Below are 18,250 nucleotides of genomic sequence, written 5' to 3'. Positions count from 1 at the left end.
ACCTGGCAGCGAGGACTCTCATTGGGTGAGTGTAACGCGTGGGAGGATCACACTACCTCCCCCAGATCCTTTCCTCGCTGTGCAGGCGCCCTGACCGACCTGTAGGAGTCGCTGTTTACAACGACCAGATTACCACCCACCGGCTTCCCTCCCGCTGACAATGCCAATTGTGTCAGTATGACGACCGGCCAAGCCGGAGGCACCGCTGACAGCTGGATTCGATACCAGTGTCTCTGTGGTGGTAGACAGACGCTTAGTCTGCTGCGCTACCCGGCTGCCAGTTCAAAAATTCATGAACTTGATCGTATAATAATCTTTATGATAGATTATTAGTTACTGGGTATGTCAAAGTACCATTTTTGGTAAAATGTTCAAGCTAACAACTCAGGCTTTCCAATGCTATAAAATATTATCATCATTATTATTGTTATTATTCTTCATATGTACAGCAAATCTTTTGAGTTGAACTTGAACTTGAAGAAACTAAATTATTTTCAAGGACTTTCCTTACTTGGGATTAGAAAGATTTGAGTGTATGATATATTATTTAGCCAATGTTGTGGGCAATATAGAACACCTGACAGATTAGAAATATCATCTATTGTTAAAAAGTTATGAATGAATGAATGAAACTAAATATAATAAATAAAATCTGTTATCCAGGAAAATCATATATTTTTTAAATTACATATTATTTAAATAATCATTTAATGTGGGAGCTGCCCTGTAGAAGAATTTCTCCCCAAAACGTCAATGGTTGGATTTAGGGGTGGAGAGAAGGCAGGTTGAGGTGGATCTCAGGTTCTGAGGGGTTGGTAGGAGGGGGAGGTATGAGTTAGAAGTCGGGTGTTCTGGACCAGCAGGAGTCTAGCACTGCTGCTGTAGAGGAGGTGGAGGAGATTATCAGTGTTTCAGCAGCAGGGCATGTGAGAGAGGGCCTGATCTTTGCAATATTGTGTAGAGATTATGTCCTGAATATTGCTTTGACATGTCCTGCACTCTCAGTGCAGTGCACAGAAGAAAATAAAATCTGTCCCTGTAGTACCTTAGATTTATCTATGTGGTCAAGAATGTAAAAGTAATAGTTTGTCCATATGTGGATACATCTTCACCATCTATAAAGAATGTCTGTCTTGCTTTTTACAGGCGCGACCCAAAGGAGAGGGGCTTACTCCATACCAAGGGAAGAAGAGATGCTTCGGAGAGTACAAGTGTCCCAAGTGTAAGAGGAAGTGGATGAGTGGGAACTCGTGGGCCAACATGGGACAAGAATGTATCAAATGCCACATCAACGTCTACCCACACAAGCAGGTATTAATGTCTTAAAATAATATCTTGAATGAATGAATGAATGAATGATTTAACTTTATTTAACAGATTGCAGAATGGGTACAATACAGTACGGCTCAATACACACAATTGTTAAGGGGATGCAGACCAGAGAAAGACGTTTGTCTTGTTTACATCAGGGTCCCCCATTTTCAATTCATATTGACATTTATGACATACACAACATACATGACATTTATGGCGTAGGGACATACAGGTATTTAGTACTGATACATTTGTGACATAAACGGTATTCAAATATACAGTACTGTTACCCATAGATCCTGACAGAGTATATACATATGATGGGGAGGGGACTGTACATTAGGAGGGGGTGGGTGGGTGCGACTGTACATTAGGAGGGGGTGGGTGGCCAGGGAGAGAAATATACATACGGTGGGGAGGAGACTGTACATTTGGAGGGGGTGGGTGGGTGGGGGAGGAGACTGTACATTTGGAGGGGGTGGGTGGGTGGGAGAGAAATATACATACGGCGGGGAGAGAATATATACATGCGGTGGGGAGGAGACTGTCTATTAGGATGGGGTGGGGGGTTTGGACATTTATGGTGGCCAGTTTCGAATTGCAGCCTCCCGTAGGTGCTCTTTAAGAGCGGTTTTGAATGTGGGTAGGGATTCACATTCCTTTACAGCTTTGGGTAGGGTGTTCCACATTGATGTGGCATAATTGTGAAACGTGTTTAGTCCCTTGTTTGAGCCGAATCTGGGTTTAACATGGTTTGTTGAGCTTCCTCTGGTGTTGTGGTCGTGGTATTCACTGACCTTTGGGAAGTATTTTGACATGCACATGGGTACCTTAGTCGTATAGTGTATCTTGTAGACCAGGCCCATTGCAAGTTGCTGTACTCTGTCGTCTACTCTAAGCCATCCTAGGTTGTCAAAGTGGGCAGGGGTGAGGTGGGTTCTAGGGGTAAGGTCAAGTAGTAGTCTGACCAGTTTGTTTTGTGATGTTTGTAATCTTGTTTTTAGCGCCTTTGAGGTGCTTTGGTACCATGAGGTGCAAGCATAGTCGTAGTACCCTTGAATGAGTGCTCCTGCCAGAGTCTTCAGGGTATTCTTGTTTACCAGAGAGAAGATCTGGTACAAGAATCTAGTTAGTTGGTTGACTTTTTTTATTAAATTTTTTATTACAAATGTCTTGTAGGACATTTTAGGTCTCTGATGTCGATGGTTGAGGCTGATATGAATATGTTTAGAAATGACTTGTGTCTTATGGTCAGGAATTTAGAAATGACAGCATGAAGCAATAGTCTTAGATGGTAAAATGGACTGTATCCAGACTCTTCAAGTCCAATGTGGTCCTAATTTAGTGGTTTCTGTGGTTGCTCATGGTCGTAAGGGTACTCCAGCTTCATAAAAGAAAATTCAAACCTGCTAGAAATATAAAGCTGCTTCTAATAAACTAAGTACATGTTGTAACTAGTCAAAAACAGGACAAGAAGGCCCTACAGAGAGTGGTGCGCTCAGCCGAGCGTACCACAGGTATTGCACTACCTCCCCTGCAGGTTCTATACAACAAGAGGTGCAAATCCAGAGCCTGCAGAATAATGAAAAACCCTCACCACCCCAACAACAGCCTGTTCCAGCTGCTGAGGTCAGGCAGACGCCTGCGAACCCCAGCTACTAGGACAGAGAGACTGCGGCTCAGCTTCTTCCCCCAGGCCATCAGAGCCTTGAACACTGAACTCTCCACACACAAACACACATGAGCACACACACGACACGCTCGCACACTAGCAGCCACTTTAACATGAGCAAGCACACACACATGCTGCACACGCCCACACTTATGGCCACTAAGGAAAGGTCACTTTAAAATTAGTATAGTAACAGTAACAGTGTATATGCACTGCCAAAGGACCTAGCATGTCCTCCATGCTCTGTAAATAACTTATGTACAAATACCGATATGCCCTACTATGTTACCTGTTTATTGCACAATGTTGTTTATTGGATTCTATGTTTATTGCACAATGTTGTTTTATTGGATTCTATTATATGTTGTTACTACTGTATTGCACATCGTTGCGGGCAAGACCACCCGCATTTCATTGTATACTTGTATGCCGTGACAAATAAAACTCTTGACTTGACTTGAAATCTAAATCAGATTTGATCTAAGATAATAAAATAAAGATGTCCTGAAGCAGCGGAAATATTTGATCTCCATTACAATCAGGGTTTAGACCTAACATTTCCACCACCACGGCCTTCTAAAATTCACTAATGATGTGTTCTCATCCTTTCATAAAGGCCAACTCACAGGTGCCGTTTTTATCACTCTTTCCAAGGCTTTTGATAAGGTTGATCAGTACCTCCTGCTTGATAATCTCTATTCTATTGGTTTAGAATAGAAAATGCTCTCCTCTGGTTTAATGCCTATCTTCATAATAGACATCAGTGTGTTGTCTTTCAGAAAAGGGTGTTCCACAAGGTTGTACCTTGGGACCAATAATTTTTTCTATTTCTATAACGACTTTCTATAACGACTTACTAAAATTGTCTTGTTCATCTTAATGCTGATGACACTATTATTTACACTTCTAACTCATATTGAATAGGTAGAAGTCCTGATTCTTCTGAAGATTTCAGATTGACTCTCCTTTGATCTCTCCTTTAAGCCTCACATTGATTTTATTATAAATATTGTTCACTTTATCGCTCAATTAATTGTTTTACATTTCGAGTCAGAAAAACTATAATTTCTCAGTTGATACTACATATTATTGATTATGCTAACATTGTCTATCGGAACACCTCTAATACTCATCTTAGGCCCCACTCCAGACAGATGCAATACCCCTTTGTCTTTGTCCTCAGAATTTTCAAAGAAGTCGGACGCAGGTCATTCCAATACAAAGCTCCCTCCGATTGGAATAATAGTCCTCTCTTTCTGATATCTATGACCACTTTCCTCTGCCTCAACAAATTTTTATTTGTTCATCTTAAAACACCCTGCTTGTGCTTTTAATGTGTGTGTACGTACAACATTCAGTATATTTGTGCTTTGATTTATTATCCTGGTCACTGTAGCCAATACATTTTTTGTACAACAGCTGAGGGCTGGAGGTGTGGGTGAGCGAGCTGTCTGCATCTGTGTATTTGCAGTGTACTGTATGTTTGTTTGTATGTATTTAATGCTGTTTTTGTCTGTATGTGTTTTATCATTTTTGTATTTGTGTCTATGGGACATGCTACATTGGACACGTTACATTGGACAGGGGCCATCCTTTCAATACAATTCTAATTCAAATAAAAAATATGCAACTCGAGTATTCTCATTATGCCTTCAGCAGCAGAAATCTCCCTCATATAAAAACCTCAACGGAAGCTTCGGCAGTACAGTCTGTCTGGCTTAACCTTGACAACGTTCCACCCGGTCTGTTGGGCTCAGAGAACAATAAGCGATGGAATCCACACTGTATTTCCCTCAGTTAAGACACGTGTTTATCTTCCAACAATTCCTCAGTGCAGTGGTGTCGTGCTGATACGACGACTAGCCGGCACCACATGGGGAGCCTCAACAAAGACACTGCGCATCTCTTCACTGGCCCTGGTGTTCTCTGCCGCAGAGTACTGCGCCCCGGTCTGGTGCCGTAGCACCCAAGTGAAGAAGCTGGATGTTGTTCTCAACAGCGTCCTGCGGACAGTCTCTGGTTGCCTACAAGCCACACCGGTAAACCAACTGCCCGTACTCGCTGGTATCGCCCCGGCTACCATCAGACGAGAAGCAGCCACACTGGCCCTTTCCCGCAAGGCACAGATCAGTGCATCCCACCTCCTTCATTAGCCTTTTTTTATCCTTTTTTTTATCCACTTTTTCTCCTATCCCAATTTAGTCGTCATGCCAATTCCCCCCTCCCCTTCCTGGTCGTTGCTCGCATGTGCCCCCCACTGGTTGGTCTAGGGAGGGTTGATAGATACTATCGCATGTCCCCTCCGATACATGCGGAATCAGCCAGCCACTTCTTTTCCCCTGCCAGCGCGGACTCTTATTGGTGAGGTGTAACGTGTGGGAGGCTCACACTACCCTCACCATCTCCCTTCCTCGCTGTGCAGGCGCCCTGACCGACCTGTAGGAGGCGCTGTCTACAACGACCACATTACCACCCACCGGCTTCCCTCCCGCTGACTCTGCCAATTGAGCCAGTATGACGGCCGGCCAAGCCGGAGGCAACGCTGACAGCCGGATTCTATACCATGCAGTGTCTCTCGCGTTGGTAACGAGCCCTTAGTCCGCTGCGCCACCCAGCCGCCACCTTCATTAGCCTTTTGATAAGCCTTTTGATAAGGCCTTTTGATAAGATTAGCCCCTCCCCCTCTCAAGGAGTTTATCCATGAGAAAAGGAACACTGGATTAGCCACTAGGTCAAACACCAGAGGGGATTGTGAGGTCCAAAGACCGCCTTCAGCAAAAATGTTCTATCGATAAAGGGAAGTGGAACATGGAACAGCCTTCCGGTCCCCTTAAGAGGGAATGTACCACCCTGTCCACCTTTAGGGGCCAACTCAGGAAATGGCTGTTAGAGAGCCAAATATGCACTCATTAGGGATGTTAGTGATGTTGTACTGACTGAATGTCATGTTAGTGTGGTCATGTCAGTGATGTCAGTTTTTATGAATGAACGTTGTAAGGTCCGTTTTGTGTTTGTTTTATGTTAGGACTACGGGTGGAAATTAGCCCTGTGCTATTCCCGGCATATTTACGTCCTTATCATGCTGTGATGTTATGCATACACTCATGTAAATTATGTTCATTAATTTACATTGTCCTTAATAAACAAATCTTAATCTTAAATCTTAACAATACCACCACCACGACGTGTGCGCCTAAAGTCACGGCGCCCCTTTTCCATGCAAGCCTACAGACTACTCCACACAACACCATCTGACACTTCCAAGGCCTCCTGGGTCAGGACGAGATGGAGGGACCAGTGGAGGTCAGCAGAACCATCCAGGCTGCACCTCTACATCAATGACCCTCTGGACGTCCCTGGTCAGGACTTGCCCTGGAAGCAGTGGACAACCCTCAACCGCCTAAGGACCGGCGTCGGACGCTACGGCGCCTCAATGAAGAGGTGGGGCCTCAAGGACAGTGCCTCATGCGAGTGTGGAGCCCCTGCACAGACTGTGGAACATATCATCACCAGTTGCCCCAATCACCGGCCACCGTATGGAGAACGCGGTCTGATGGAACTGGACGACGAAACGTTGGCCTGGCTTGCCTCAACGGAGCTGCAGGTCTAAAGACACACGCCAGAAGAAGAACAATTCCTCTTTTCATATTTATATTTCTCCCACATTCTTCCAATTCCACATGAAATTAAACATAATCTGCTCTTATTGCTAGAGGCCCTGCTACAGTCCTGAACATTCCCCACTCTGTTAACAATTACTTGCAATAGGGGAAGGAAAGAAGCATTTTCACACTTCCACCTCCTCCTCATCTTTGACCTCAAGTTCAAGTTTCAAGTTTCTTTAATAGTTGTCATACAGAAGTACAGAATACTTTTATACAAAATGCTTCTTACTGTTATGCTCCAGAGACTGTGCAAGACAAGATAAGTATGAAATAAAATAACATAGTATAGCATGTAAATTAGAAGTAAAAAAAAATGAGGTCACAGTGTTCAGTATAGACATATGTACAATGTTCGATGCAGAATAGACGTAACTGAGTTACCATATAATATACAATACTATGCAGTGTACTAATATACAATACTATATAGTGCAAGGCAGAAATGGGATGAGGTGCAATTTAGGTACAATTTACAGTAGGTGTACGAGTTGTAGTGCAAATCCTTTATCAATAAATATAAAGTGTGTTTGTGTGATCTAAAGTGTGGAGAGTGGGTGCTGCAGTGTGTTGTTTGTTTAAGTGAGTGTGTGCGTGTGGGTGTGTGTGTGCTGTGTGCATTTGATGGTTGTTGCATAGTGTTTATTGTTCGTTTAGCAGCCTGATGGCCTGGGGATAGAAGCTTCTTCTGAGTCTTTCTGTGCTCGCCTTAAGACTCCGGTATCGCTTGCCTGACCGCAGCAGTTCAAAGAGGCAGTTGTTCGGGTGGCTCGAGTCCTTAATAATTCTCTTAGCCTTCCCCCTGCACCGCTTGTTGTAAATGTTCTGGAGGGTGGGAAGCCCCCCTCCAATTGTGCGTTCGGCTGAACGTGTCACTCTTTGTAGTCTGCTACGGTCTTGTGCAGTGCTATTCCCAAACCAGGAGGTGATGTTGCCAGTCAGGATGCTCTCTATTGTACATGAGTAGAAGTTCCTAAGGATCTTCTGACTGACTTGGAACTTCCTTAGGCGCCTGAGGAAGTAGAGGCGTTGTCGTGCCTTCTTCACAACACTGTCAATGTGTGTGGTCCATGTCAAGTCCTCGGATATGTGGGCTCCGAGGTACTTGAAACTGTTCACTCTCTCAACCGGTGCCCCGTCGATGCTGAGGGGGCTGTAGTCCTTGACCCCCGACCTCCTGAAGTCCACAATCATCTCTTTTGTTTTGCTGACGTTCAGGGAGAGGCAGTTCTCCTGACACCACTGTGACAGATTCTCTACCTCTTCCAGGTAGGCCCTCTCGTCGTTGGCAGAGATCAGGCCCACCACTACTGTGTCATCAGCAAATTTGATGATTGTGTTGTTGTTCCGCTGTGCCACACAGTCATGTGTGTACAGGGAGTAGAGGAGGGGGCTCAGAACACAGCCCTGGGGGGCCCCTATGTTGAGCGTGATGGATGAGGAGGTGCAGTTGCCTGCTCTTACCACCTGGGGTCTGCCCGTCAGGAAGTCCAAGACCCACTGGCAGAGGTCATAGTTCAAGCCCAGGTCCCTGAGCTTGGCTATGAGTTTGGAGGGGACTATGGTATTGAATGCTGAGCTGTAGTCGATGAACAGCATTCTCACATAGTTCCCCTGCCTCTTGTCCAGGTGTGATGCTGCTGTGTGCAGCACATGGGCTATGGCGTCCTCCGTGGACCTGTTGGGGCGATATGCAAATTGCAGGGGGTCCAGGTTGATGGGGAGGGAGGAACAGATGTAGCCCTTCACTAGCTTCTCAAAGCACTTCATGGCTATGGAGGTGAGGGCTACAGGGCGGTAGTCGTTGAGGCAAGCGGGCGTAGATTTTTTGGGTACAGGGATGATGGTGGACTTCTTCAGACAGGTGGGGATGACAGCCTGTTCCAAGGACAGGTTGAAGATGTCAGTGAATACCGGGGCCAGTTGGTCGGCACAGACTTTTAGGACGCGGCCGGGGATGCCGTCCGGTCCTGCTGCCTTCCTGATATTCACCTAAACTCTGAAATGTTGGTGGTGGCAAAGTAGTGAGTGTTTAGCTAATGGAGATCTTGCATTGAGATCTAAACTACCAGGAACTCTGTGTTAAATATGAGGGACTGACCCACTGATTGCTAATCCACGATTATTCCATTCTGCTGTATGCTGTGACACATTGTGGATTGTGACTTATAACTAAAAACAGCCATTGACAACTCTAGTCAACACTCAGTCTAGTCAAGTCTTCCTTCTCCAATGAAATGCATTGTTCACAGAAGGCAATGTTGTGCGCTGGAAGGATATACAACAAAACAAATTCCATACTACACAGCATTTCTTATAAAGTCTCTCTCTCTAACCCCCCCCCCCCCCCCCCCCATTTACTGTAGTGCGAAAAAGCCAGGACTAAAAGACTGCATTCATGGTGCTAGTAGTACTTGCCAACTATTTCTCACACAAAAACGTTCTGTTCCACGGGAGTTGGCTGGTGAGAGATTCTCGTTCGTCCTGTGTGCTGTGGTTAGTAGCTAAACACCAGCAAGCCAATCCCATGCATTTCCAATGTCACCCACTTAACATATTTCCTCTTGTGAGCGTTTGAAATGGGCCGCTAACCCCCATGTATTCCGGTGTCAAACAGCTTAACATTAGCTCCTCAAGAGCCTGGCCCCTGGCCCGACCCGAAAGGGCTCAAGGATATGAATTGAATCTGTGTTTTTCTATCTTTCTCCATCCCAAGTGTTTCATGCCCTAGCCGTTCCTAGTAGATTATTTATTGGATAACTCACTCGATGTGAAACAACTCCTTCTATATTATTTAGTAAATCACGCTGTGTAGTGCATTTGTGCGTCGATTTCACGATTGATTCACGTGATTTGACATTTCTTCAACATAACATCCGCTTTTTTTTTTTTTTTACTTTCCATGGGCACTTTTTATTAATGTGTTTGATGCTTAAATGTATTTACAGTCGCTGGCAGTATCACAGGCCAAATACAGACTTATCTCCATGTAGACTCACAGGCCAAATACAGACTTATCTCCATGTAGACTCACAGGCCAAAGACAGACTTATCTCCATGTAGACTCACAGTCACAGGCCAAAGACAGACTTATCTCCATGTAGACTCACAGACCAAAGACAGACTTATCTCCATGTAGACTCACAGGCCAAATACAGACTTATCTCCATGTAGACTCACAGGCCAAATACAGACTTATCTCCATGTAGACTCACAGACCAAATACAGACTTATCTCCATGTAGACTCACAGTCACAGGCCAAAGACAGACTTACCGGTATCTCCATGTAGACTCACAGGCCAAAGACAGACTTATCTCCATGTAGACTCACAGGCCAAATACAGACTTATCTCCATGTAGACTCACAGGCCAAATACAGACTTATCTCCATGTAGACTCACAGGCCAAATACAGACTTATCTCCATGTAGACTCACAGGCCAAATACAGACTTATCTCCATGTAGACTCACAGGCCAAAGACAGACTTATCTCCATGTAGACTCACAGGCCAAATACAGACTTATCTCCATGTAGACTCACAGGCCAAAGACAGACTTATCTCCATGTAGACTCACAGGCCAAAGACAGACTTATCTCCATATAGTCTCACAGGCTGAAGACAGAATTATCATGTAATGGCTCCTTGGGAGTTCAGGCTCCTTGGAAGAAATTGCAGTGTCGCAATACATGGGAAAGAGAATATTGTTGACTGATTGTTAAAACAACATCTAGAACGATTGGCTCAGAGGGATACTCCTGTGTCCCGCACACTGCTTCCAAGAAACCCAGTGCAGCCCGCTAGTGTTTCCATGCAGGTCGTTATCGTCAAATGGGTGTTGGACCTGTTTCTTAAGACTGTTCGGGGAAAAATTCATATGCCGATGGTGCTTTGCCACATCGCTGCAAGCAATTGTGTAAAGTACAGTCCTCGTGCCGAGGAGATTCAGGGAGTGTTATTCATGGCCAAAGCATTTGGGTATATAGGCCTGGCCTACAGCATGGATGAGTTGAGCCTGGTCTCAAATCAACTGCTGGCAGAGAGAATGGGGTATTGACTGTGTGTGTGTGTGTGTGTGTGTGTGTGTGTGTGTGTGTGTGTGTGTGTGTGTGTGTGTGTGTGTGTGTGTGTGTCTGTGTGTGTGTGTGTGTGTGTGTGTGTGTGTGTGTGTGTGTGTGTGTGTGTGTGTGTGTGTGTGTGTGTGTGTGTGTGCGCGTGCGCGTGTGTGTCCAGTTCACTGGGGCTGTTACGTTTAGTTTCTTGAAGACCAGAGGTTATTACATTGTGTAGTTGTCTTGCACTGTACCTGCGTCTAATCATTGCCCTCCGATGTGTTGGACTTTCCCTTTGCTATATCATACAGTCTGTTACACAAAGAAAATACTTTTCTATCTTAGCTCATAGCATTGTGTTGCCTCTTGTTCTTTTTCCTCACTAGGTCACTCGGAATTATGACATAATGATGACAAATGATGACAATTATGACACACTGACCTTGTCTACTGTTGCTTACCGTATCGGTATCTGTTAAATGCCTGAATTGTATCTGTGTGTGTGTGTGTGTGTGTGTGTGTGTGTGTGTGTGTGTGTGTGCGTGCGTGCGTGCGTGCGTGCGTGCGTGCGTGCATGTGTGTGCGTGCGTGCGTGCGTGCGTGCGTGTGCGTGCGTGCGTGCGTGTGCGTGCGTGCGTGCGTGCACATGTGAATACCGGTATACGTGAACGTTTTCTCATGTCATGTATTTGTCTGCTGTTGGTCCACAGCGTCCTCTAGAGAAGCCGGACGGCCTGGACGTGTCCGACCAGAGCAAGGAGCACCCCCAGCACCTGTGTGAGAAATGCAAAGTCCTGGGCTACTACTGCCGTCGCGTGCAATAATCTTCCCTGCCTCCCCTTATCCTCCAGAGTCCTACCCCTCAGCCCTAACCGATACTGTCCTCTGAAACTCCTGTCCTCCCCCTGCCTGTCCCACATCCTGTATCCCTGCCACCCCCCTTCACTTCCCTTATATCCCTTCTTCACCCTCCTCCTCCTCTCCGTCTCTCTCAATGACAATGTACAGTACGTCCCTCCACTCCAGCCGCCACTCCCCGTTCATACCTTCCTCCTCCTCCTCCTCCGCCGCAAAAAGAACCTCTGTCCCACTCTCCACTTTCCAACCTCTCTGTGAACCACTGTGGTTTAGTAATCATGGTCCTTTTCCCTTGTCGAGGATCAGGGGTGAGAGGAACAGGTTTTTAGACCGACCTGCGCTTAGGATCAATCTCTACACCCCGGAGAGGGACTTGTAGCCACAAAGTGCTCTTCATGAAGTGAAAAAAAGAAAGAAAAACTTGCCAAAATCAATGTGTGTGTAAATATTGTCAATGCTAACGCAGCGTCTTGTACCAGGAACCACGTAACGCTATTTACCTGAGTATATGTGTGTAACAAAACGACTGATCATTGCATTGACGTGTGTTTTTATTGATGTCACTTGACAGTATTGCCAGCGGTATTGGTCACAATGGATTACCTCACCTTGGGGTTTGTTGATTTTGTGTTTACAGAGATCCGACTTCCTTTTTTCCCTGCCAAGTGAAGTGTGTGGCAATGTGCTGAAAGTTAGTCGTACAGGGGCCTCTCGTGATGGTATGGTGTAGTAGCCCACATGAGGTCTTCGGATGCCTTGCCGCGTTTGGGTCAACAGCACATCTTATTAACTGTGAATTAACTGAGGGATAATGTGCCATACATCCCTGGCTTACATTTGGCCTATTTATTTTCGTGTGGTCTATTGTGCAATTTGAACTTTAACTGGGACATATATAAATGTTTTTTTTTCTTTCTTTTTTTGTATGTTTGTATATCACAAGATTGTGTTTCTGCATCCATGTGTCATTAGAAACTACTGTAGGTTGAAGCATAGAATCGTTCCTCATTTAAATGTAGTCTATTGGTAACAATTATTGTTTCATTTACTCTCCCTATACATTATTATGTGGCAATAAAAGCCTTTGGTTATCTACAATATATTAGATAAGTAAGTCGCATTGATCTCAATAACATTTAGTAGATTAACCATTTAAGACAACAGTGCAATAACAGTAGTTTCTGCAATGATGATCCATGCAGTCCACTTTGTACCAGTAGCAAGCTTTATGTAGAATACTCCATAAGTTGGCTGAGCAGAGTAATCTTTAAGGAAACTTGTATTGTTTTACTCGCGAGAATTCAATTTGGGCATGAAATATGAGTTGGCCGACTTATAATATGGTCACACGTAAACTTGATTAGATTGAGTTGTGACTGAGAATTTAGCTTAAAAAGATGCTATCTGTAAGATGTTTGTTCATTTTGGAATAAGGACCATGTAGACAAAATGAGAAAAGTGTCTCAGAAGATTGTGTATCACGTAGAACACAGAAGGTTCTACTGTGCTTCAATTTGATTGGTCGATACAATCTTCCTCGTAATCTAACAAGTTTAGCGGCCTGTCAATTAAAGGAGGTCGGACTCATTACAACTTTGTCAAAAGTTGTCGAAAGTGAAACTCAAAGGGATAGTTTGGATTTTTGGACAATAAGTTGTATGGATGTATGTAGTGGATGCAAAGCTATTTGCTTACTTACCGAGTCCTGTAGTCGGGAGTTCTAGCCAGGTTCTGAGAGAACCGGGAAGCTTTAAACAGGCAGCAAATGGCAGAAACAGGGTCTTGAAACCATACAGTTTTAATCCACACCACAACATGCATGCAGGCAAAATGGTTTCGTATTTCTAACACAAAATCATCGCAGCATTTTGAAAAAGCTAACGGGCCACGTTACCTGTGAAACAGCTATTAATGCACCGGCTTTTTACAAGAAACAAAATGGTGCAGAGTGATAGCCAAATCCGAAGTGCTGGAGGATGATGATTTTGTCTAAGATATAGGTAACCCTTTTGCCTGCATGTTGTGATATGATTTAAATCAAATCAAATCAAATCAAATCAAATCAAATTTATTTATAGGGCCCGACAACACACGTTAATGTCCCCATGGGCCGTACAGGTCTTCTTTAAACAAGTCAAGAAGAAAACATAACAATAAGTCAAGAACAGAACAAGAACACCATAAGGTCCAAACATTTTTAGATGAATGCAAATAAATGAAAGAATGCAAGAAGAAAGGTTAAATGCAAGAAGAAAGGTTAAAACCTTTTGGTTAGCTTTCAGTTTGCTCGGAACCTGGCCAGAACTCTGACCACAGGACTCACTGCATCCACTACACTACAGACAAGTATTTCTTACAACTTAATGTCCAAAAATCCAAACTGTCCCTTTAACACGGATGGGCTATAAACTAGAAATAGACTTTGCTTAGGTTATATGGGGTAGGAAATGTATTCAGCTTGTAGACTATAGAACAACAACAGAAAACTCTTTATTTGGGTGGGAATGTGAATATAAACAAAAGCTGTTTACAAGAAAACTGTTGGATACCTTTAAAGATTGCGGTCTAAATGTAAATGATCCTCACTCTGATGGGCGTCAATGAGGACCATTTGGACTCAACAATGAAATGTTTATTCCACGTTATCGTCCCTGGTCAAGTCTACATGTATAGTCCTCCAAAATGATCGAAAATCTTAAAGGTAACACCTTTAAATACAGATGCCACCTGAGGCCTGAGTAGAACTGGGAAAGGAGACACGTTTCCAAGGGCTTACCATGCCCTTCAAACAGATGTGCCGAACAGCTGATTATAGTGTAAAGAATGTCTAAAGGGAGGTGAAGTTTTGAAGGAGTTTAATGATTTACAAGTTGGTAAAAGAAAGATGGGTTGTGTACAACAGAAAGGTTGACTGTTGTTGACTGATGTTTTGATTATCAAGGGACATATTGAAAGTGATGATGGATTAAGTTTACACTTAAGTTTGGTTTGATACTGCCTACTAACCAATGTCTTTAATGTAGGGGAGTTACACATCATTATTCTGTTTACAAAGATGACAGTACATTGTATTTCTTTAAGACGTAAAAGTACTAGTTGGGAAATCTGGACCGAAGAACATCTTTGATATACATTCTGTAAAACTGCCTTATAGACAAGGTTCTGACATTCTTGCTATGCGAGTAGTTGAAGTATTTGTACGCGTATTTCTAGACTGACAAAAATATTTGATTGACTATATTTTATACTGTACTTACAGTATGTGCCTTATGAAGAGGGGGAATCACTCTGAAATACCAAGAGGAAAACTCATGTGAACATTTCTACACTATAGGAAGAGAGGGTATACAGTAGGTTGAGCTGGAGCTGAAGAGGTCCTTGCAGGTTAAATGTTACGTGCAGTAAAGTTTTATGCAGGTTCAAGATGTGAATATGGATGGGGAAAACAATACAATTTTCTCATTAATGAGGAGTTTAGAACTGGCATTGTGGTGTTTACCTCAGTACAATTTGTTGAGTTGGAGGCATGAACTATACCAGCATTTCCAGCTGGCAGTAACAATCCAAGTGCGGTCTGTTGTCATGTAGTATCAACAAAGATGTTATGTTTTAGTCGGTCCTCACAACAGAGAGGGTTTGCACTAGAAGCTGTGGACCTCAACCTTTTTTTTTCATTACTTTTATTAGGCTATTTTGTGATGCTGGTTTTATAAACCTCCTTGGATTAGATTAAAAACAAATACACACATGCTTCAGTGTGTGAGATCACAGCAGATAATGGTACCACTGAATGTTGGTTAATGACAAAAAAACATTTAGCAAATCTTTTAATCTCACTTTGAAAGACAGGAGGAGTAGCGGATGTGAATATATTACTACAGGTTACAGAAGCGTTATGAAGCCAGGTTGCATGAAGGATTCACATTTTTTACCCATAATATTGTTGGGAACAATCTAATCCATTTTAAAGTACTGTAATGCCTTCTTTCTGTTTCTGTGATGACATCATTATCTAACAATCACATCTGCTTTTTATTTCATTTTTCATATGAATCTTATGTTCGATGTTATAACAGGGCTATTAGTGAGAATGATCAGTACCTACCAATGATGCCTTGTGTGTGAACTCACCTACTGTAAATTAAACAGATGGGATACAATTGACCTATCTCAAACCTTGCCCTCTTTTCTTGATCCTCCAATCACAACTGTTGCTTCCTCGCACCACAACAGTTGTGATTGGACGATCAAGAAAGGGGGGCAGGGTTTAAGATAGGTCCATACTGATTAGGATGGATAAGAGTTCCGGAATACAGTAGGCTGTGTTACAGAATATGAATGAGAAGTTCTATGAAATCCCACGAGGGAGGGATTCCGCCCAGAGACATTTATGAAGAAGCCATTATTATTATTATTATTATTATTATTAGCAGATCAGTGAGCCAACGGAAGCAGTTGATAACAATGCATTTGAAAAACAAAATCTCTACAACTGCTTTCGGATGTATGTTGTCTTGAATTACATATACTTGACTTTTCTAGTACCTTTTCAGTTTCGAATTTGTTATTTTCTATGAAAGATATGTGTATTTTGGAAAACTTAATAGATGTTGAAAATTTTAGAGCAATTTGCTAAAACAACGCGAGTTATTTCCCTGACAAAGATATTTACAAATGACTGTTTTATGTATATATTCGATGGCCATAATTTTCAAGGATATTAGCTCTTTTGAAGTGTTATGCAATATTGAAGCTTTTTATGTGAAGAAGGGCCTATTGCTGAGAAATAAACAAAGCTGGGAGTTTTTATTTTATGTTTTACAATTATCTGAGGGCTTATCCTACAGAAATATTTATGGAAAGATTTTTTTTACACTTTTTGTATAGAATATGCAACAAAGTTACACTAAGAAGGAAATATTGATGTCTACATAGAATATTATTAAAAAGCTGGTACATAATTAATACCCTTACTCAATTATAAGCCATTGTATTTTTTTGTTTGTTTTATACGTTACCAATGTTGAATAACCCACGATGATACCCAAGTGCTATGTAACTAATTATGCCTATGAGCTGCCATCTTCGCCCATACAGTAGCATAGCATGCATTTACTTTGTATACAGGTATTACAATATTATGAAGAGAGGAACCCGTTTTTTTTTTGCCTATCAAATTCTAAACAACGGAAGTAAGCAATAATATTGTTGTGTTAACATGCAGAATCTTTTCTCTTTACTAGGGACTGATACTCACCACTGTATAAGCACGTTAAACTGTGAGTTGTAGTTTGCTTAAAGCAGCAATGACAAGGAACTATTGTAAAATGTTATGGTTGTTATTATTACTAGTTTAGTGCGTGTGTATACTTCTGTTACAAAAGGTGTGTGACAAAGAACTATGTTAAAGAGTTTGCATGTGCATGTGTTTGGTTTTGAATGAAATGTGCAACTTATTCTTATTTAAATTCTGCACAGTAACATAGTTGGCGACATATTTGTTCCTAACACTCAACAAATTCTAACTGATTGTTACTAGTCGTGAAATATCTATTTGATAGTCTCTAGCCTATTCAACGTAACACATATTTACTGAATGTAACGTGTTAACACTTATGCGGTCAATTAGAACGTGATGTTTATATTCTTTTGATGTCTGTATCATTTGAGATAATTGTAATGCTATATTTGGATTGGACAGAATTCAGACGTGGAGGTTGGGATGAAACTGACTGAGGGAAACGGGGGAGGAACGTCTTAGAGAGTAGCCTGCAGGTCTGTCTCTTCATGTCCATGAAACGGCATTCCAACATGTGCCTTATTTGTTAAGTTTGGAAAAACAAAAGTGACTTTAGTGCTGTTGGGAGTTTGATGAATAAAAGTCATATTGAATTAGAACCGCTTTTGTTCATGTGGTCTCATTTATATGGGTTTTTTGTTCAACTTTTTATTTATTTATTTATTTATTATTGTTTTAATCCTAACAGTTACTGGGGGGGGGGGGGGGGGGCGTTCACTAGAGGGCTTGAGTTCAGCCAACTACAATGCTTGCTTTTCCGGGTGCGTCCCACGACCCCTGTGTACTCTATTGAAAAGTGTACACTTTCCTCAGGACGGCACTCAAATTATGAGTACATCTGCAGGCTTGATCTCTTACACAAGACCGAGCCTATGGATTATGATTGTGATTTTTCTTTAATGGCTTAAACATGGGGGGGTTGTGTAATGGAGAAGCAAGGGAAAGAGCCTTGGGTCCTCTTTTTCACTCTTGACAGGGGGTCCATTCCCACAACAGACACCTCAAACTTACTGGATGTGATTTCAACACATTTGAGTAAAACTGTGAAAAGACGAGCCTATACAAAAAAGGACACCCTCTTGACATGCATGATATATGCTAGACACGCATCATGTAGACATTTACTGCATTAGAACCAGCTTGGACCAATTGTAAAGATGTTATTGTTATGCACGAGTATTAAATGTTGGCCAGAGAGCCCGACTTTGTCAAGCCAAGTTTCCACACACAATATTGGACATGCATTCCAAATAGCTCAAACCTAACCAGAGGGTGGGGACCCAAATTATATCAAGTTTGTTACAACATCTCTAGTTAAAACAGAGCGCGAGCCGCACAGTCTCTATGGCAACAATGTAATCGGAGAATTCAAACAAACGATGGAAGGTCAGCA

At 42.7% G+C, this 18,250-nt stretch overlaps 1 protein-coding gene across 1 annotated transcript in view; it reads left to right on the top strand.

Moving 5' to 3' along the window:
* zcchc24 (zinc finger, CCHC domain containing 24) overlaps window positions 1-15,678 on the top strand; it is a 92,366-nt gene extending 76,688 nt beyond the window's left edge. Inside the window, exons 3-4 of the mRNA XM_084322218.1 lie at window positions 1,147-1,311; window positions 11,411-15,678. Coding sequence (XP_084178344.1) covers window positions 1,147-1,311; window positions 11,411-11,524 — 279 coding nt within the window. The 3' untranslated portion in view covers window positions 11,525-15,678. The remainder of the gene's footprint in view (window positions 1-1,146; window positions 1,312-11,410) is intronic.
* Window positions 15,679-18,250: the final 2,572 nt, after the last annotated feature.

Source organism: Notolepis coatsorum, assembly GCF_963971535.1.
Source record: "Notolepis coatsorum genome assembly, chromosome: 9".
Taxonomy (NCBI): domain Eukaryota; kingdom Metazoa; phylum Chordata; class Actinopteri; order Aulopiformes; family Paralepididae; genus Notolepis; species Notolepis coatsorum.
Note: the sequence above shows the minus strand (reverse complement) of the source record. Positions and strands in the feature narration are given on the sequence as shown.